At 36.0% G+C, this 22,551-nt stretch overlaps 1 protein-coding gene across 1 annotated transcript in view; it reads left to right on the top strand.

Moving 5' to 3' along the window:
* Positions 1 to 22,551, top strand: part of PXDNL (peroxidasin like) — a 574,279-nt gene that overhangs the window by 448,807 nt on the left and 102,921 nt on the right. The window contains exons 15-16 of the mRNA XM_043975169.1: positions 8,550 to 8,658; positions 16,595 to 16,752. Coding sequence (XP_043831104.1) covers positions 8,550 to 8,658; positions 16,595 to 16,752 — 267 coding nt within the window. The remainder of the gene's footprint in view (positions 1 to 8,549; positions 8,659 to 16,594; positions 16,753 to 22,551) is intronic.

The following is a 22,551-nucleotide window of genomic DNA, read 5'->3' as shown; positions in this document are numbered from 1 at the left end:
TAATCAGATGCATGGGATTGAGATGTCCATTGCATCAGGCATATAAGAGGGGGCATAGAAGCCAGGTGTAAAATGAGATGGGTGGGATCAAAACTTCCAGCCATCTGTACAATATTGTGGGGGAAAAGAAAAAAAAATTAAACCAAGAGAATCCAGCCTCAACATTTGTCAAAAGCCATTCCCTCAGCCATACCTTAACTTCATGCATGTCTCCCCTCATGTGACAGTTCAGTATCTGCTTTTGCATGTATTCCTCTTATGATTGGATAGCATTTTGGCCAACTATTATCTGATAACTCAGAATGAAGGCAATTAATATCTTAAATGATAAATTCCCATATTCCAAGTCTCATATGGATTTAAAAATTGAGGAAAATAAATGATCACAAAAAATGTGAATACATCTTGACCCAGAATATAATATATAATTATGCAATAATTTCAAATAATACCCTTTTTTACTAACTATACAATTACATTTGTGAAAAATTGGCACATATTTAAATGAAAGTTAAAGCACAACACAATCTCAAAGAAAAATTCTTTTTGAAAAAAGAAAACTTTTACAAATGTTCCTCTCTTTTTTTTTTTGGAATATGCATATCAAAAATAATACTTCTAGAATCAATTTACACTTGCCATGGCAACCAATTTGCCAGGGAAATGCTTTAAAGAGTTCGATCAAATAATCATTTGAGAGAACAAAATACCAAAAACAAACAACTCAGAATATGGGAGCACAATACTCCTAGAATTAACATTGTATTATGAAATCAAAACCATCTTGCAATGTTTCAAAATTACATAGATGAATGAATAGAAGAAAAAACACATGGAACAGTAAAAGACAATGAAATTCAAACTAGGGAAATCTAAATGAATATGAACTTAATATTAATAGAGTATTATAAAATATAAACTTGATCACATGACTATAAAAAGCTTTTACAAATATTCTCTTTTAAAAAAAAACTAAGTATAAAACACAATCTCAAAACCAAGAAAATCTCTATGAAAATAGACCCATACCATTAATTTCAAAATGTAGATGTAATAGCATAGAAATCCTATGTAACTTCTGAACTGACATTATTACTCTGAGTGAATTTAGAACATTTTTGATTCCGATATCTAAAATCCCTAGCACTCATTCATATCAATACCTTGCTGCTTACTTCTACATTTCTGTAAAATATGTATCCTTCCATGGCAAAAGAAGCAGAGTCTTGGGGCAGCTAGGTGGCGCAGTGGATAGAGCACCAGCCCTGGAGTCAGGAGGATCTGAGTTCAAATCCGGCCTCAGACACTTAACACTTACTAGCTGTGTGACCCTGGGCAAATCACTTAACCCCAATTGTCTCACTTAAAAAAAACAAAAACAAAAAAAACAAAAACAAAACAAAACAAAAAAAAAAGAAGCAGTCTTGAACTATGATGATGATTGTCATTTTTATTCAGCTTAAGTTTTTCTTCTTTAACCCCTCTATATTGTCTGTCTGTCCTTTCATAATACAAATGCTTTAGAAGGTTACTAATTAAAGACAAAAGCAGATTAGCAAAATTATGAACAAAGCAGCATATCTGGAATTTAAAGGGTTTTCTAAGGTTGCCTCAGAATTACATTTCAGCTGGGGTAGGGCTGAAAATGCAGGTAGAGAAAGCTGCGCATGTGCATTAGATCTCTGGACTTCCCTGGCAGGCGAATCAAGGGCCTTGGCCAAGGGAGGGGTAAAAGGTGGGGTCTGGAGAGGAGGGGAGGGACCAGGGCAATTTGAATCAGACTTGATTTTGAACTCAGGCCTGGTTTCCCCTTCCCCCACTGCTAGGGGATTAACAGCTTCTAGAGGTTGGGTCATCACCTCCAGGCATGCAAAATTAGAGCAACAATTATTCTTAGAACTAGGAAAAGCTGCAAGAATCAGAGGTTTCTTTGAAAAAGCATGGTTGAGAGACAGAGGGATATTTATATTCCCTTGCGTGAGCACCTTGCTGGCTCTTCTAACAAAAATAAAAATAGAAATAGAAAATCCACAAAAAACAAAGCATTAACATGATCCTATCCCCCATTTGTCTGGTTAAACAGAGTAAAATCAGAAATAGGGTAATTAGGGAGTTTAAAAGGTCCATTTGAAAGAATTTAAAGGGAAAACAGCCAGTACTTAGCAGTTTAAAGGGACAGGGTGGGGGAAATTTCTTATGCAACTGGAAGATCAGAAGACCGAGGTTCAGCTTTCCTCTTGTGGTCAGCCATCTGTAAGGGGCTAAAATTCTAGCTATACTGTCTAAAATATCTAATGAGTAGTCACCAATAAAATATAAGCTTTAGCAAGAGTTAGACTTTTAAGCATTTATTAAGGAGAATAAGAATTTGGTAAAGAGAGAGAAAAGCCTAGATTCATCTATCTATTAAAGGGCAAACACATTTCTAGCTCCCTTCTCCACTAGAGTCCTCAGGAAAGAGAGCAAGTCAGAGCGCCAGCCTCCCCCTTCTTCTTCCCACCAGCCAACATCACTTCCTGACACCAAAGAAAAGACGCATGATCTTGCCTTCAGAGTTCTTCACCTCATGGCGCAGCTTTTCTACAGTAAGTCTGCAGCAGGTGGCATCATTCTAATCGTTACACTACCAAACTGAAGTTCTACAAAGCTATTGTGCTGACCTCATTGTTGTATGCCTGTGAAACCTGGACAGTTAACCAGTGCCATGCCAGGAAATTGAATCACTTCTCTTTGAATCGTCTTAGGAAGATTCTGAAGATCACTCGGCAAGATAAGTTACAGGATACTGCGGTCCTTCCTTGAACTGAACTGCCAAGCATTCCAACTCTACTGCAGAGAGTGCTGTTCCAATGGGCTGGCCACATTGTTTGAATGCCAAAAGTATATTTGCCTGAAAGACAAATATATTTTGGAGAATTCACAGAAGGCAAGTGTTCACATGGATGTCAGAGGAAGCAATATAAAGACACTTTCAAGTTTTATCTGAAGATTTTGGAATCAATTTTGTGACATAAGCGACACTGACACATACTACCCAGTGTGACATGGCATGCTAATGTTAAAGAAAGTGCTGTGATCTATGAGCAAAGCAGAATTGCATTAGCTCAAAAGAAATGTAATGTGAGATGTGCAAATTTAGAAACATCTCTACTCTAAATGTTCATATGGACTATTTGTACCCGACCTGTGGTAGAGCCTTCTGAGTTCATATTGGTCTGATCAGCCATAGTTAAACACACTGTACCTTGACCCCAAAATGAAGGACAACAACCAACCATTGTAAAAAACAAACAAAAACCAAAACCCCAAAACACAAAGAAATGGGACCTTTGCACAACCTGTTTTTGTTTAGGCCATGCTGATTCTTTGTAATTCCTAGTTCCTTTTCTAGATGTTGACCAATCATTGCTTTAATGATGCATTCTGGAAATTTTCTGGGAATCCAAGTCAAACTACTTGATCCACTGTTTGGAGAATCTGTTCTCTTCCCCGCAAGTCTCCCTCCCTTTATCCCCCTCAAAAATTAGAATAGTGTTTCCCCTTCTCTCACCTAGTGATATTCCTTTGGTTTCCAATCTTTCACATTACTGTTTGTCATTCAGCCATTATATATCAGCCAGTTCTTTCAGGATTCAAGCATATAGTTCATCTAGACAGGTGCCCTGTGCAAAGAAAAGAAGCGAGGCAAGGAGGGAGTCCTGGTTCTTTTTAATCTGTGGCCAATATTTGGATGCTTTGTTCTTTCAAAGCTTAAGAGCTTTAGCACTGAGTTCCATGTATAGAGAGGCTTCTTAATTCCAAATGATCTGAGCACTAAGGTAACACACATGGCTATGATCAGGAAGGGTAGTTCTATGCATGCCTTCTCCACACCCAAGTTGCATGTACAACTAATAACTTTGGATTAATTTTGACTATGTTCCTCATTTTCCCTGCTGACCACATTTTGCTAAATATCACTCAACTATTCTATTTTATAAATTCACAGGGGCAGGTGAGGTGGAGGCAGTCACTTTCTCCATACACTGAGACAGGTTAAGGAGCTTCTTTATGTTTTCTAATAACCCCACCTTGCCTTTCTATGGAGATTTGTAGTTTATGAAACATGAACCCCAATTGTCTTAATCCAGATAATTTGCCATTACACCACATGCCTGTCCTTTATGAAATGGAGATTCTTAAGACTGTTGAACAAATTGAGTACAGTTAAATACATGTAGATATGTGTGTTATAGGGGAGGGGAATGTAGGAGAGGTATAGTGGGTTTATTTAAAATAATTTAGCCTGAATGATTCCCTTAAGATCAATTCCCAGATATCTTTGGTAATACTTAAAAATAAAGGCGACAATCTAAGGGAAGTTACCTATCCTGGCCAACTAACTTGAGTTGTCCAAAATTTGATTTCAGCATCTTTTGATTGTTCCAATTGAACTACCCAATTCAGTTACAGTTATATGAGCTTATCATTTCAGTCGTTTTGAAGGTCAAATATAATTGACAGTATATCAGTCTTAGAAATTGTGATCAACTCACCCAAGTATTCAGTTGGCAAGGTCAAACCAGACACAAATTTTCTTCATCTTATTTCTCCACAAAACTCCTACATTATTCTCTATGAATCTTATTCTATTTAGTTGCCCATTTTATAAGACAAAATAGTAGAATGTAAATATATAAATTTGAATATGAATTAAAATACATATATTTCACCCAACTGTGTCACATTTTTTCCTATACTTTTTAGTGGTGAAGTATGTGTCAGCCTGGATTTTATAATGCTTTAAATTTTTTATGATGCTCTGGAGGGCAGATTTTATACGGGTTCCCATTCATTATCTTGTTTTTTTTTTTAATTTCTACTTATAATTAGAAGGAATATTGTATTACAGTTATTTGCTGTGAGTTTCTAAACTGTTCCATTTCATCTGATGACCTTTAACTCTAAGATCAATTTTTGAAAGTAAATTCATTTCCATTTCTGAGTTCAGGTAGGTCCTGATTAGTGCAGATAATGAATCCTCAGAAGTTGTAATATGTATTTGAATTCACACTACTTGAAGTTATACTTTTTGTAAAATTATGATAATTAGCACCAAACCAATGGGAATTATAGTGCAAATTTGAATAATGGGTTCACTTCACGGGATTCATTATTCACACTAATCAGGACCTAGCCAAATGCTATGATATAGTTATTTTTCTTGCTTGATGTGCTTCTTCTTTTAAATATCAGTTATCATCCCAAACTGGACATTGAGAGTTACATGAAAGGCAGGTATTAGAAAATGCCTTACATTTGGAGTAAAAAATGGTTCCGTTACTTAGTAACTGGGTGAATATATCCAATTAGTTTATTTCTTTGAGCCTCAGTGTCTACATTTATATAATAGACATAAAAGGATTCTACTGTCTGAGATGTGAGAATATAATGAGAGAGAAAATTAATATAGACTGTCAAAACTGGAAAAGCTACACAAAAGTAAATTATCATTATTTCCTTTGATTTCATTGTTTGAAAACAATCCTTTTTGTTGCCTTTTCCATCTGATACTTTAAATGATCATTGTGGTTAGATGTTTGTTTTTTATTTTTATGAGTACCTTTTTAAACCTTCATCTCCAGAGGATGAATGAGTTTAACTCTTCACTGTTAAGAGAGAATACCTATACTGATGAGATCACAGATACCATTGGTTAATCTCTAGAGAATAGAACTTGAAATTGTGACTTTACTTTTGCCTACATAGTCAATAATCATTTAGTAAACATCTTACTATGTGCCTGGCACTGAGCTAAACACTGGGTATTCAAAGATATAGGTAAAAGACAATCCTTACTTTTAAGGAGCTTGCAGTCTAAGAGGAAAAGACAACATTCAAAAATAGAGGTTGGGAAAGGTACCTGGAGTGAAGACATGATGAAGTTCATAGAAATGCAACTGGGTGAGGAATGAAGAAGTGACTGCCCTGGGAATCCTCCTTAAATAGAAGATCCAGAAGAAATTATTCAGGGTCTATCTTCCACCCTCTCCAAATAGAAGGAGAGAGGAACCCAGGAAAGGGGGAACTAAGGAGGTAATAGCTCTTTTAATTTATAGTTGACATTCAATTAATCAAAACAGAAATTAAGTAAATATACTTTGCAGGGCACTATCCTAAGCTATGGAAGATGTCAGGTATAGAAAAGATATGGTCCCTACCTTCAGGTATCTTGTCAGTTTCTGACTACCTCATTCTTTTTGGAACCCAGTGTAAATAGAAAACGTATGAGATTTTGTTTTAAAACCAAAATCTGATTTGAAGACTTATGTCCTCAATAAATCCCTGTTGCATCAATAAATTTCTGTACGAATTAGTATTTGTTTCACTATGATTTTTAACAACTTTCCCGATACCATATGTAAATGATGACTTAACAGAATTTCATGTTTCTGACTCTGATGCACTGATGGATATATGAATAAATATATAGATTTCATCATATAAGTACATTTTTCACTGATATAAACCACTGTCCCTCTGCACCTCATCACTTGAATAATTCTTATCTATGTTTTCACATACATCCTCCATAAATAATCTGCTTTAGGGGCTAGAAAGCTTGCTCTTGGAAATAATAAATATTTCTTATTATCTATCAGATATCACATCTTCAGTACACTCCTAATCCACATCATTTTCCTTTTTCTTTATCTTCAAATAATAGCTGCGATTAGATTCTGTTTTTGTTTGTTTGTTTGTTTGTTTGTTTTTTGGTAAGGCAATTGAGGTTAAGTAACTTGCTCAGGGTCACACAGGTAAGAAATGTCAAGTGTCTGAGGCCAGATTTGAACTCAGGTTCTCCTGACTCCAGGGCTGGTGCCCTATCTACTGCACCACCTAGCTGCACCCTGATTAGATTCTTTATTCCATATCTTACTTGCAAGTCATGTTAGCTGGCAGTCAAGAAGGATTCTTTCATTACCTGCTATGTACCAGGCACTATGCTAAGAGCTGGCTATACACATAGAAATAAAAAGGAAAAGTCCCTGCCCTCAAGTAGCTTACAAGGTATAGCATGATACAATCTTCTTAGGCCCATCATTAGATAAGAGATTTAGAGTTGGTAGAGACCTTAGAGAGGGGTCTGCAAACTAAGGCCCAAGCAGTAAATCCTATAGTCCCTGGAGCTAAGAATATTTTTTACATTTTTAAGTAAAGTTTTTGAAAGGTTTTTAAAACATTTTAAAATAAAATTTTATTGTATTTAAAAAATGTAAAAGAAAATCATTCTTAGCTCAAAGTTTGCTGATTTCTGATCTAGGCCAAACCTCTCATTTCACAGATGGGGAAACTTAGGCCTAGAGAGATTAAAGTGGCTCTCCTAAGATCATAAAGGGAATATATAATAAGGCCAAAATCATATCCAGGACCACAGATTTTAGATCCACAAGTTCTTTGATTATTTCCCCTCTCAATTAATGTATTCCAAATCTTCCCTTAAACTTACACTACTACATGGGATGTATTTCTCATGATATTCAGAACTATAAACTTTCCTACCTAACCCTTAACTGGTATAGGACCCAGGCACTGATAGCATATTCTGAGGCTTGTGTCTGTAAGTCTAGGAGTTTCTTCAATTTAAGTGCCAGGAATGAAAGGCATAGGGTTCTTCTATTTTTTAAACTTGCTGGTGGGATACAGTATGTAAAGTCTTGTTCCCTTGAAATATCTGTTTTTGAGCCATTCTCTAGGCTAGAGTTCCAAAATTTCTTCCAAAGGTCACTCCTTGCTTCTTAGCATATCAATTTTATACTGGCTACAAAGACCCAATCTAGACTCTGGCTTTTAGATTCCTATTACTCCCTTTCCAGACCATTCAAAATTCCTAAGGTGAAAGACTCTACTTCCTTCATATAGAATGGAAGGAACAAAAGGTTAAGGGCTAAAGCCCTTTTCTTGGGTCTGCACAGGCACTGAAGGCAAAAGGCCAAAAGGTCTTTTCCCTTACCACAAAGAGCAGGTAAGATTCTGAGAAGCCTTATTGAATACTAACAGTTCTAGCTACATAGCTCATCAGAAAAGATTCCTCCTAACCACAGGGTTAGCCATCTGAAAACTATGGCTATACTTGCTCTACAGTGTCCCAAAGGCACTTCCCTTACATAGCAAAACTGTTCTCCCAGAAGCAAGCTCCCTCACCTCTCCATAAAGATAGGCATCATATGAGGAGCTCTGCACATGAGCTAGACCTCAATAGCACAAGAATTCTACATCCTTACACAATTGGTTTCTCTGAATGATTACTATAAAATAAAATAGTCCATATGCATTTATCAGTTTTTGGAGAAATTTAAATCTCTGAATTAAACTGATAGACTTTTCATTGGGAGCTTTGTTGGGGAATATTGCTCTTGCTATATAATAGAAAATATCACCTGGAGGTTTTATGGTGTTTTCATTTTGTTAAAAGTTGTCCCTTCTAAAATATAAAAGGTGTTAAATGTCATTTACATCATGTAATTCCTAACTTTAATTTTTTTTAAATCATGGGATTGTTGTTACAGCAATACAGGGTAGACAAGCCGGTGATAACTTTGTTGAATCATCCATTCTTGATGCCATCCAGAGGGTTGACAGTGCAATTAACTCCACAAGAAGAAATCTATTTTCACAGTAAGGCTTTATTTTATTTTGCTTATGAAAATTGTTTTCATTTCAGTTCTGTTTAGCTATTGCGAGCTTCATAAATCACAAACAGGGATACTGTTATGAGATTGTCAAAATATGTTTTCTTTAAGCTTGGCAAGCCAGGCCATCATCTGGGAAAAGCAGTCATTGTCAGTTCAGCTATTGAAATAAAAGTTAAGTTGATCACTGCATTACTAGCCAGTGTTCATTCCCAAAGAATTTTCTATGAATCAGAACTACCTTGGTAAAAGTAGGAAGAATGATAGATACCTATGCAATGGGCTTCATCATGTTTATAGCCATTGAACAAACTTTTCTCTATTATTAATTATGTTAGGGGTTAGTATGCACAGAACCTAACAATGTTTGTTGCTAACCTGATAATATTGAAGTGTAAAGGATTATCTACTTAAGCCAATATTTTTTCCTTCTCTTGCCCATTGTCCCACTATTTTAGAATAAATGAGGGACTTTTATAGTCATCTTTTGTGAATAATGGGAAAAACACACTGTAATAGAAATAATTCAGGATCAAGAATATTAATATTACAGAATAGACCCTGAGTGCTTTGTCTCAAGCTATGTTCTTTGGCAACCAAGCATTTTCTTTAAAGATTTTTTTGGTTATGAAATAGGATGCTAATGATAAATACATGAGAATAGTTGCTATTTCAGTTTGAGCCAATAATACTGTTTTTAATGGTCACTTTCTTACAAGGATCTAAATATCCTTTTTATTATAACCCACAAGGCACAGAGTATTTATTTGCATAAAAAAACAGGGCAAAGAAAAAGAAAGTATCTTTTCTCAATCTCTTTGCTAAATTTAGTGATGATACCTGGTCCCAAACAAAGAATGTGTATGCCTCGTTTAAAATCAGCTTCTACATTTCTATTTGGAAATATCTAAATGTTGTATTTTGTGCTAAATTTTAAATCAGTCTTCGTTTGGAACAGGTTAACTGTCTTCTTTCATAACCCCCTCTCCTTACCTAAGCTTTAAATATCACCTTCCATGGAACTTAGCATTTCATTTGTAACTTTCTTCTGCACTAATCTCAATCACTTTTGTATCACTGCCCTATAATGTGTGTGTTCGTGTGTGTGTGTGTGTGTGTGTGTGTATGTATGTGTGGTATACCTTATTTCCACAGTTATATTATGGGCTTCTTCAAGGTATGTTCTTAAAATTTTGCACAATATTTTGTATTTTGAACAACACTTGATACTTACTGGTTGTGTCACCTTGGGCAAGTCACTTAATCATCATTGCCTTGCAAAGAAAGAAAGAAAGAAGAAAAAAAAGAAAAAAGAAGACCTGTGTTCAAATTCTGGCTCCACTCACTTAAAAATATTTTGAACAAAAGAAAATCACCAAGTTTTAAAGTTAGAAGGTACCTCAAAGGTCATTTAAACCAACCAATGTCTCAGTAAGAGTAATTCTTTGTTTTTCAGTGCTTTCAGTTGTATCTGGCTCTTCATGATCCCATTTGAGGTTTTCTTGCTAGAGATATTGGAGTGATTTGCCATTTCCTTATCCAGGTCATTTTATGGATGAGGAAACTGAGACAAACATGGTAAAGTGACTTGCCCAGAGTCATGCAGCTAGTAAGTATCTAAGGCCAGATTTGAACTCATGTCAATGAGTCTTCTTGACTCTATTCCTGATGCTCTATTCACTGTGCCACCTAACTGCCCTAAGAGTACATCTACAGTACCATTTAAACTTCATCCAGATGCAGTGGGAAAATTTCTATTAAGATTTTTCATTAATGGATTTGTGTCAGCTTGGAGAAATTTATAAAATGGAATGTTCTAGGGTTCTGTCTTTGATCTTGTACTGTTCAGAATTTTTATTGATAACTTAGATAATATATGGCATACTTACCAAATGTGAAGATGACACAAAGTTGGGGGGGGGGATAAATATGCTTACTAAAAGAGTCAAGATCCAAACAGATCTTGAAATGGGTCAAATAGAAGGATGTTGACAAGCTAAAGAGCTTTGGAATGAATACAATACCAAGATGGTGAGAGGCCTCAGAATCATACTATGTGAGAACCATTTAAAGGAGCTGGGGATATTAAATGTCTTTGGGAGAAGGAGCCATGATAATTATCCACAAATGATGGAAGGGCTATCATGTGGAAACATGATTACATTTCTTCTGTTTGCTCTCAAGAAAGAATGAGGGGCAGTGGTTAAAAATGGCAAAGAAGTAGCTTTAGGACTGATGTAAGGGAAAACTCCACAACATTTAGAGTTATCCCAAATTGGAATTGTCTTCTCTGACTAGAAGTCTTTAAAAAAGACTAGAAGGCTTTAATAAGACCAGAAGCCTTTAATAGAGAATAAAAGGCTTTAATAAAGACTAGATGGTTATGTATTGAAGACATTGTAGAGAACATTGATTTGGATTGTCTCTGCTGGCTATTTCAATTACAAGATTTTGATTCTTTGTTGTAGAACTCAATGCCTTGTGAACAAGTTTTCTTTGCTCTGTAAACACATATAAATGCTGGAAAGTTCCCTCTTCCATTATACTTAAATATACCCTTCTGAACCATCCTTCTTATGACCCCTACCTCTACCTTCTAGATTTAAATTCCCTCTACTCTAATTAAACCACAGGGCCAGTCATTCTTCCTACCTTTCCTTCTATTAATTCAGTCTAAAGTTTCATTTACTTGCCTAAATGTTGGAATGAGTTTATGTAGCTAATTAGACGTATAGATATATGTTAATATGCATATGTTTGTATACATAGACATAGATACATGTCTTGCTAGGATTCCTTGCAATGGGCTCTAACTTTTCAATGTCCTTACATTTGCTCCTTTTTTCAGGCCTGTCAATATTTGTTTAGATCCCAGTTCTTTTTTTTTTTTTTTTTTGGTGAGGAAATTGAGGTTAAGTGACTTGCCTGAGGTCACACAGCTAGTAAGTGTTAAGTGTCTGAGGCTGGATTTGAACTCAGGTCCTCCTGAATCCAGGACCGGTGCTCTATCCACTGTGCCACCTAGCTGCTCCAGATCCCAGTTCTTTTAATCAGTTTATTTACCATATCCAACTTCGTATCATTTTTAAATTTCATAAACATGCCACATATCCCCTTATTTAGATTATCAAAAGCCCCCACCTAATTTCTGGTCTTCTTATCCATTACTCCTTAACACATACTCTTTTTTAAAAATATTTTTATTTAGAATTTTATTTTTCCCAAAATTACTTGTAAAAACAAATTTTAACATTAATTTTAAAACTTTGTGTTCCAAATTGTCTTCCCCTCTCCCTCCCCACACTCCCCTTAAGAACTAAAGCAATTCAATATAAGTTATACATGTATACTCATGTAAAACATTTCCATATTAGTGAGGTTGTGAAAGAAAACAGACAAATAACCTTTAGAAAAATAACTAAACCAAAAACTTATTCTTAGATCTGTATTCAGATACCATCAGTTCTTTTTCTGTAGATGGATTGCATTTTTTGTTAAGTCTGTCAGACTTGGCTTGGATCATTGTATTGTTGAAAATGACTGATTCATTTACAGCAGATCATCATACAATATTGCTGTTATTTTATATATAGTACATTTCATGTTGCATCAGTTCATATACCTTTTTCCCCGGTTTTTCTGATAGCATCCTACTAATCATTTCTTATAGCACAATAGTGTTCCATCATAGTCTCATCCCACAATTTGTTCAGTCATTTCCCAATTGATGGGCATCTCCCCTAATTTTAATTTCAACTTTTTAGAAATCTCTTTTAGGGGGGCGGCTAGGTGGTGAAGTGGATAAAGCACTGGCCCTGGATTCAGGAGTACCTGAGTTCAAATCCGGCCTCAGACACTTGACACTTACTAGCTGTGTGACCCTGGGCAAGTCACTTAAACCCCATTGCCCCACCAAAAAAATAAATAAATAAAAATTATTAAAAAAAACAAAAAGAAATCTCTTTTAGGATACCAACCTAGTAGTGGTATTATAAGTTTGAAGAGTATGCATGATTTTATCACCATTTGGGCATAGTTCCAAATTGCTCTACAGAATGTTTGAATCAGTTTACAACTTTACCAAGTGTGTATTAATGTTTCATTTTAACCATATCCCCTACAATATTTGTCATTTTCTTCTGCTGTCCTATTGTCCAATTGAACAGGTATGAATGGTACCCAGAATTGTTTTGAACTGAATCTCCCCAATCAATAGTGAGTTAGAACATTTTTTTCCATAGGGCGGTAGGTGGCTTTGATTACTTCATCTGAAAACTTCATGTCTTTTGGTCATCTATCAATTAATGAATGCTTGTTATTTTAACGAATTTGACTCAGTTCTCCATGTGTTTGAGAATCAAAACCTATCAGAAAATTTCCTTCAAATTTTTTCACAGTTACTATTGCTAACTGTATTTCTCTTGATCCTTTTCCCTCCCCTTGATATTTACTCTATTTTCTATCTTTTTGCACCCTATACCTCCTCAAAAGTGTTTTGCTTCTGACTGCCCCTCCCCCATTCTGCCCTCCCTTCTTTTACCCCTCCTCCCTTATTCCCTTCCCCTCCTTTTTTGTTGCAGGGTAAGATAGATTAGTATACCCAATTGAGTGTGTTTGTTATTCCTTCTTTGAGCCAATTCTGATAGGAGTAAGGCTCACTCACTCTTCAGTACCTCCCCCATTTCCCCCTCCACTGTATAAGCTTTTTCTTGCTTCTTTTATGGGAGATATTTTACCTCATTCCACCTCTATCTTTCCCTTTCTCTCAGTGCATTCCTCTCACCCCTTAATTTTTTTTTAAATATATCATCCCTTCATATTCCACTCACACCTGTGCCCTCTGTCTAAATATACTCCATTCAGCTGCCCTAATAATGAGAAAGTTCTTTTGAGTTACAAGTAACATCTTCTCATGTAGGAATATAAACAGTTTGAACTTTTAATATTCCTTCTTATTTCTTTTTCCTGTTTACCTTTTTTATGCTTCTCTAGGGTCTTGTATTTGAAAGTAGAATTTTCTATTCAGATCAGGTCTTTTCATCAAGAATGCCTGAAAGTCCTCTCTTTCATTGAATTCCCATTTTCCCCCTGAAAGATTATACTCACTTTTGCTGGCTAGGTGATTCTTGGTTGTAATCCCAGTTCTTTACCCTCTGGAATACCATATTCCAAGCCCTCTGATCCTTTAATGTAGAAGCTGTTAGATCTTGGGTTATCCTGACTGTGGCTCCAAAATACTTGAATTGTTTCTTTCTGGCTGCTTACAATATTTTCTCCTGACCTGGGAGCTCTAGAATTTGGCTATAATATTCCTGGAAGTTTTTATTTTAGGATCTCTTTCAGGAGGTTATTGGTGGATTCTTTCAATTTCTATTTTACTTTCTTCTTCTAGAATATCAGAGCAATTTTCTCTGATAATTTCTTGGAAGATGATTTCTAGGCTTTATTTATCATAGTTTTCAGGTAGTCCAATAATTTTCAAATTATCTCTCCTGGATCTATTAGCCAGGTCAGTTGTTTTTCCAATGAGATATTTCACATTGCTTTCTATTTTTTCATTCTTTTGGTTTTTCCTTATTGTGACTTTATTTCTCATAAATGCATTAGCTTCTATTAGCTCAATCCTAATTGTGAAGCAATTATTTTCTTCAGAGAGCTTTTGTATCTCCTTTTCCCTTTGGCCAATTTGGCTTTTCAAGATGTTGACTTTTTTCATGATTTTTCTACAGCACTCTCATTTCTCTTTCAATATTTTCCTCTACCTCTCTTACTTTATTTTCAAAGTTCTTTTTGAGTGATTCTATAGCCTGAGACCAATTTATATTTTTACTGGAAGCTTTGGATGTGGGAACTTTGACTTTGTTCTCGTCTTCTGAGGGTGTATTTTGATCTTCTGTGTCACCAAAGAAACTTTCTTAGCTCAGCATTTTTTTTTCTGTTTGCTCATTTTCCCAGCCTATTTCTTGACTTTTAACACCTTCTTAAAGTGTTACACTGCTTCCAGGCTGCACTGTCCCAAGCTTCAGGAGGTCTGAGGTGGTATGATCTAAGGAGAGGCATGTTTCCCCACTCCCTTAGCCTGTGCTCTAGTGTTCCAGCAACAACAGGCTGGCTTCTCTGCCCTCTAACCTGGAACAGAGTCCTATTTCACTGTGGCTGCAAGCTCTGATATGCCTGTACCCCTCTCCCACCTGGACCACGAGCCAAGACTGTGACCTGGATCTGAGCACAGGCAAAAAAACAGAGTCCCACCTCAACACCTGCAGAGACCCCTGTAATCTCCCATTGGCCCCGACCCCCTCACTGTCTGTGGGCTGAATCCCAGAATCAGCCTATGCTGCAGCTGATTCCACGTTTCCCAAGGCCTGTTTATCTGGGGCAGCTTGCCTGGGGCTCTGTCTGTGCTGGTGTTGCCTCTACAGTGCTGTATTCCACTCCCACCTCAGTACAATAGACCTTTCCTGCTGACATTCTAAGTTGTCTTTGGCTGGAAAATGATCTCTCTCCATCCTTCTATGGGTTCTGTTATTCAAGGACTTGTCTTATAGCATTATTTGAAGGTATATGGAGGGGTTGTGGGGAGAGCTCAGGGAAGTTACTGCCTTTTCTCTGCCATCTTAGCTCCACCTTCAGGGATATTTCCCTAGTTCTTTTTCTTCCATGAAGTCATTAGTAACACACACTCTTTGACCCAGTGACACTGATCTAGTGGCTGGTCCATAAACAAGGTTATCTCTCAGCTTCAGGCAGTCTCTCTGACTGTCCCCTATGCCTGGAACACTCTCCTATGCTCAAACTACTGAACTTGCTAGTTCCCTTTAAGTATCAACTGAAACCCTGCCTTCTATAGGAAGGCCTCCCTACTCTCTTTTAATACCAGTGGTTTTTCTATGTTAATTAATCCCTATATACTCTTGTAAACAGTTTGTTTTGTATATATTTATTTGTATGTTGTTTCTCTCATTGCATTGTAAGCTCCTTGAGGACAGTAATTGTCTTTGGCTTCTTTTTGTATCCCTAGCACAGTGTCTGGCCCATACTAAGTACTTAATAAAAGTTGATTGATTGATTGAATAATATAGGATTAACGACAGGTCCCTAGTAAACACACACACATATATTCCTATATACATTTATCTATATGTACAAATACACCTGTGTATATACATATATGTATACAAATATATACTTATATGTTTGTGTGTATATATGTGTGTATGTATACACACACATAGATATCATCTACATGAACTCATTAAACCATCTAGTGAAGTGTGAATGAGTTTTGAATGTCATCAGTGTAAGGAATGCATATAGGCTTACTGAGTTGAATTGCATTTCAATGAAGTTTTCCATCTTCTCTAAAAACAAATATTTCTTTCCTAACAGAAAATCTCCAGAGCCTCTCATTCCAGTGACTTATAATATATACATATAGACACACACATATACATATATGTATGTGTACATGTATGTATATATACATACATATCCCTATATGTTTAATTGGTAATACATATATAATAATAGATAGATCGATATTCAATGACTAATTGCAATAAATTATTTCCAAAAGATTGTCTTTCTGAAGGTACATGCAATGCTCTGTTATTAATGGTATAGTATTAACAAAGGGAAAAAATGTGAATTGTCCCTGCATTAGAGACCATATTTATTCCTTTATGTTTTGTACAATGTATAGGATTTCTTAGGAGACTGTTCACTATTCTACTAACTCCATTCCTTATAATTGTTTCCTCAAGCTAATGCACTGACAAAATACAAAAGGAATTATGTTCACTAAGTAAACTCACAACTTGATGGGAGTTTATTAATGTGTTTTTTTTTTCAGATCCCTGAAGCATCATCTGGGGTGTTTGTTTAATTTACTTCATAAATACCATTGTTTTTGTCATCTGCAGAAGACCTCGAACTCCTAGTGACCTGCTGGCTCAGTTCCGTTATCCACGGGACCCCTTCACTGTTGAGACTGCAAGAGCAGGGGAGATTTTTGAGCAAACACTTCAGCTGATCCAGGAGAATGTGAAGCAAGGGCTCACTGTTGATTTAGAGGACCAAGGTTAGGATCTATAAGTGTTCACTTTGAAATGTATTATGGATTGTTGCTATGAAGTATGAATTTTCCCACTTTAATACCAGCATGTTTTCAAACAATTTTTTAAAAACCAACTGCTGAAGTACAGGTATTTATGGAAGTTAAGAGAGATTACATGGCAGAATATTTAATTAAAGGAGGATGGTTTCTGCTGTTTCTAATATTAGCTAGGTCTTGGCTAAGTTTGAATGAGACGTATGCGCTCTCTCTCTCTCTCTCTCTTTTTCTCTCTCTCTCTCTCTCTCTCTCCCTCCCTTCCTCCCTCCCTCCCTTGTTTTGTACACACACACACACACACACACACACACACACACATACACACATATGTGTATATATGACATGTACATTATCTGTTTCTTTTCTTTATTTTTTTTCTCATTAATACTTTTTTATAAAACTTCAGAAGTCTACTTAGTAAATTCTATGTGAAAACATCACTAAAGTTTCTCTGGCATTTTACCTTTTTTCTTTGAAAGAAAACAGTGTATTTGTGAAGGTTACCTCTTGTTTTTATCAACAATACCACTTTTGATATTGCTGTAACAATCAATTCCATGCCCTCTTTCCCCCACTTTCTTGAGTTACTTCCTTTGGGGAATATACTGGAAGGTAGACAAAAACATTTTTTTCTCATGTGTTCCAATATGTGAACTTAAAACAAAACAAAACAAAACAAAAATAATGCAACATGTCCCCAGGATTAAAAGTGACTCCTCTGTTTTTGAATGGTTGTCTCCTTAAAATTTATTAAGTTTAAGTTATTTTGGAATAGTTTTAAGGAACAATAATTACAATAACCTACATTTAAGAAGTCTTTGAGGCCTTCTCCTAATATAGAAATGACCCTGAATTGTAGAAGGCTATGCCAGCAGAGTGCATCCAACTGGAAAAACTTTGAGTATAGGCAGGCCTACCAATAGATACTGTGTAGATTGTCCTAAGTTTGGCAAAGTTCCTCACCATAAAGTCAGCTAATAATTGATGAATATGGCAAGTGATAAAACAATCTACTAAGGTATGGAGGAGCTTTAGTGTAGTTTGGTTGAGGGGGTACTAATCTTTATTGAATTGTGAACTTTTTAAAGCCTTGAAGAGGTGTAGTTACAGAGAAAATAAGGGTCATGTGATTTAGAAATGGAATGGATTGTAGCAATTCAGGCACTTTGCAAGGAGGATTGTACATAATGGCATTTGGGTGGATGGCAAGATATTCCAAGATGCCGAGGATGGTTGCATGGATTTGAATCCTGGTATGGCATAATTTGAAAATGTGAGACAATCATCATGAAAAGTAATTTAGGTGTTTGAACATGGGATTCTTTGTTAAGACCAGCTTCAAAAAAATTAAATATAAAAATCCCTGACTTCAAGTGATTTATATTGAGTAATCCCAGTGTGGATAGAAATCCTCAACACCTAATTATAGGAGGACACATGAACAAAGGAATAGGAGTAATTGAGGTTTTGACATATATTAAGAATATAATTAACAAAGTATAATGATTATATGAGGTTTTGACTTGTCCCTTGTCTTCATACTCCTTGTTTCGTTGTGGGACCAAGCATAAGTCTTGGTTTTCCTAAGTTGATCCTTAACCTTGACTCTACATCTGAGTCCTGATAATAATCATCAATCTTTTCATAAAAGGAGCCAGAGAAATTGAAGAGTGAAAGATTTCGTAATAAAGCTCAAAGGTTTGTTTGTTGGAAGGATAAAATGGGAAAACGTTCAACATGTTTCACAAATTAAAGCATTATATAAATGCTAACTATTATCATTATTGTCATTGTTAATCTTTGTTAAAATAAGTTATTATAGTAAAAACTGAAGGTAGTCTCAAAAGGAAGGCACAAAGATTAAGGAAGACTGACAATGACCTCTTACTTTTTAAAATAGCTGATGCTATTTCTGCTAGTTTCTAAACTTGCTTTTTTATATTCAGATATCTGTTCTTTCCTTGATTATGATAGCCCAACAGCTCTGGAAAGGAGAAGCCTTATAGTTATGAGGCATAACCATAGGCAAATTGTTTACTTTTAGTACTTGCTCCGTTCCTCCCCCAAATATGGCATTTATTGACTCTGCAGTACTACATTCAGAGTGCATATTTCCATCTCTGTGAATGTTCACTGATTCAGAAACAAAGAAAAATATTTTCAGCTCCAGTCCCCAGGAATGATTGTGTAATAGAAACAACCTGAATCACAATAAAGACTCCAGTCCAATATGAGAGGAGATACAGTTATTAATGAATTACAATGGAACACATGAAGCTTATTAGATTACCTTCCAACAGCAGAATACTGAAATAGCATTTAACTTTTTTTGATTTATTTTTGCATGTGTAATTCCTTATCATCTTTCTCTCTAGTAGGTCCTTACGTTCTTGGGAGAGAAATAAAACATTTTGGAGTATTTTGTGTTTATTTTTGTGGAAATTGAGAAGTAGATAAGTACAAATAATCATGTTGTGTATCACTAGGTGATAAATACATGTAATATGAAAATAGTATTTCAATTTTCTAAACCACATGAGTGTCATTAATAAGGGTGATCCCTTTCCCTAGCTTTTGGGAAACTTTTCTACTTTATTATACTGTCAAGGGCATTACCATCTTGACCATTACTTGGGCCTGCAATTTCTGTGTCATTCTTTTTTTCTCATATAAATATTTTATTAATTTCCAGTTACATTTAGAGATAGTTTTCAACATTTGTCTTTATAAAATTTCTAGTTTCAAATTTTTCTCCCTCCCTACCCTCCCTACCCCCTCCCCCAGACAGCAAGTAATCTGATATAGGTTATATATGTACAATCACATTAAACATATTTCTGCATTAGTCTTACTGTGAAAGAAGATTGAGAGCAAAAAGGAAAAACCTCAAAAAAGAAAAACAGCAACAAAAAACAATAGCCTGTGTCATTCTTAATTCATCACTCTCACTTACCCACATATCAAATCTATCTCCAAATCTTGTTGTTTCTGCCTTTGTAACATCTCTGATATACACTCCTTTCACTTTACTCACATAGCCACCTCTCTAACTGAACCCTTCACCTCTTCTCTGGGCTGTTGAAGTAGCTTCCTAGCTCATCTCACTACCTCAAGTCTTTCTCCAATGTAATCCATCTTCTATTCATCTGCCCCTTCCTCCATTCAATTGCCCCAAATACAGGTTGTACCATGTCACCCTTCTACTCAACAACATGCAGTTGCTTCGTATTAATTACAGGATCAAATACAAAATCCTCTACTTAACACTCAAATTTCTTTGTGACCCAATATCACCCCCCCCAAGTCTTTTTATACCTTATAGTCTCTTCCACCCCACAGTCTCCACAGACATTGGTCTCTTGCTTTTCCTCCAATAAGACACTTCATGTCCTGACTGGGTGACCCCTTGCCTGCAACACTCTTCTTTGTCATTTCTGCCTCTTGGCTTCCTTCAAGTTCTAGCTAAATTCTCACCTCCTACAAGAAGCCTTCTATAATCCATCTTAATTTTATTCCTTCCCTCCTTTGAATATTTCCTATTTCTCCTGTATATAGCTTTTTTTATACATAGGTTTTTTTTGATTATTTGTATTTTTGTTTTGTTTATTTGTTTTTGCTTTGTCTTCCTCATTTAGCTGTGAGTTCAAGAGCAGGGGCTGTCCTTTGACTTGCTGTGTATCTTTGGTAATTAGTACAATGCTTGGCACATAATAGGTACTTAATAAATGTTTATTGACCTACTGACATTCAGAGAATGCTTTTACCTTTACCAAAGAATGTCTTTGCATGGGACTTCCTTGTCTGGAATATTTTCCTTTTTCTCCCCACCAATTAGTTTTTCTGGCTTCTTTAAATTTCACCCACTACAGCACTTCTGCATTCACTCCAGCTGCTAGTGCCTTTTCCTCTGGGTCCTTCTATCTACTTTCTCTATACTTTGCATATACTTAGTTATTATTTACATGTTGTCTCCCCTGTAGAATGAATGTTCTTTAAGGATAGGAAATATATGGGGCAGCTAGGTGGCCCAGTGGATAAAACACCGGCCCTGGATTCAACTGGCAGTGTCAGACACTTGACACTTACTAGCTGTGTGAGCCTGGGCAAGTCACTTAACGCTCATTGCCCTGAACAAAAAACATAGGAACTGTATTCCTGAGGCTTAGCTAAGGGCCTGGCACATAGTATGGTCTCAAATGCATATTAACTGACTAAATATACTAATTTCATTTTATTGTTCTTTTGGAACTCATTATATGTCTTTCCCAAACCAGCCATTCTGCAAAATTCCTGATTTCTGCAGAGCATCTTACTATCTTTCTGGTTGCCCAGATACTAAAATGGACAGTCATGTTTAAAGCATCTATTTTTCCCTCCCCTACACCCCACATCCCATCCATTGTCAAATCTCAATAACTTTCCCTGTAAAGCAGTGTTGAGTCTTTTTGTCCACATACCCATAATCATAACTCTGGCCCTCATCTTCTCTATCCTGTGCTATTGTAATAGCCTGCTACCAGGATTCCCTGTTTCATGTCTTTCCCCTCTCTTAGTAGTCCTCTCTGCAATTATCAAGGTAGTCTTTCTAAAGGATAGATCTGAATATGTCCCTTCCCTATTCAAAAATCTTTGGCAGCTTCTCATTTTCTCTAGGGAAGAAGTTTTCAAAGTGTATTCCAGAAATAAGACCATGACAAAGGGGTTGGCAGGGAAAGGCCGTGTCTTTGAAGTCAAAATTATTGTCACAATAATACTAAGAACTTTTCATTTCTAATATTGTAAATATCAAGAGATGTAATCCACATAAACAAAAGATCTTTGGGGAGGCCTCAATAATTTTTAATTGTGTAAAGGGTGTTATGAGACCAAGAAGTTGGAGAAACATTGCATTAAGGTAAAATGCAAACTGGTCAACCAGGCATTCCAAGTCTTCCACAACCTGGCTCCTATGTATCTTATAAGACACTTTATATTACTATCCCCTAACCTGTTTCTTGTAACCTCTGTTATAACAAGTTGACCACATTGGCATCCTACCTTCTATGTCTTTGTCTTTGCATAGGTTACTCATTATGCCCAGGATACACTTCTTCCTCAGTTTTGTATGTTAGAAACTGTACCCTTCTTCATGAAAGGCTTAGGTCACATAACATCTCCAAAGAATAGCATTTCCTGATATTCCTAATGGTTTCTGCTCTTCCTTCAGGAAATTACATTATCCTTACTTCTTGGTACATATGTTATAGCAGTCAATAGAATGTCAGCTCTATGAGGATCTATCTTTTCATCCTGAGCCTTGTACAGAGTAGGGGCTAAAATAAATATTTGCTAAATTGAACCTGAACCCAACCTTTTTCTTTTAATGATGAATTCAGTTGTCAATGAATATGAATCTATGCACATCTACTGTATGATTCTCCTATAAACTAGTATAAGCTTCCTTTTCCTTGGCTCAATGAAATGTACCCATGAGAGTCTGACTGCATTGTCAGAGTCCTTGTTTGGAACAGATACCTGGGACAGGTTTTACAAACTCAGAAAACTTAAGTGATCTGTCTATAATCATAGAGTTAATATATGTGAAAACCAATATTTAAACCTGAATTCTCACCCATTAGGGACAGCTGAGTTATTCAGTACATAGAGCACTGGACCTGGAGTCAGGAAGACCGAGTTCAAGTTCATCCTCAGATACTTCTTAGCTGTCTGACCCTGGCTAAATCACTTAACCTGTATTTCTATTTCCTCAACTTTAAAATAGCGATA

Source organism: Dromiciops gliroides, chromosome 1 (assembly GCF_019393635.1).
Source record: "Dromiciops gliroides isolate mDroGli1 chromosome 1, mDroGli1.pri, whole genome shotgun sequence".
NCBI lineage: Eukaryota > Metazoa > Chordata > Mammalia > Microbiotheria > Microbiotheriidae > Dromiciops > Dromiciops gliroides.
The sequence above is the reverse complement of the archived record's forward strand: the minus strand, read 5'-3'. Positions and strand labels throughout refer to the sequence as shown.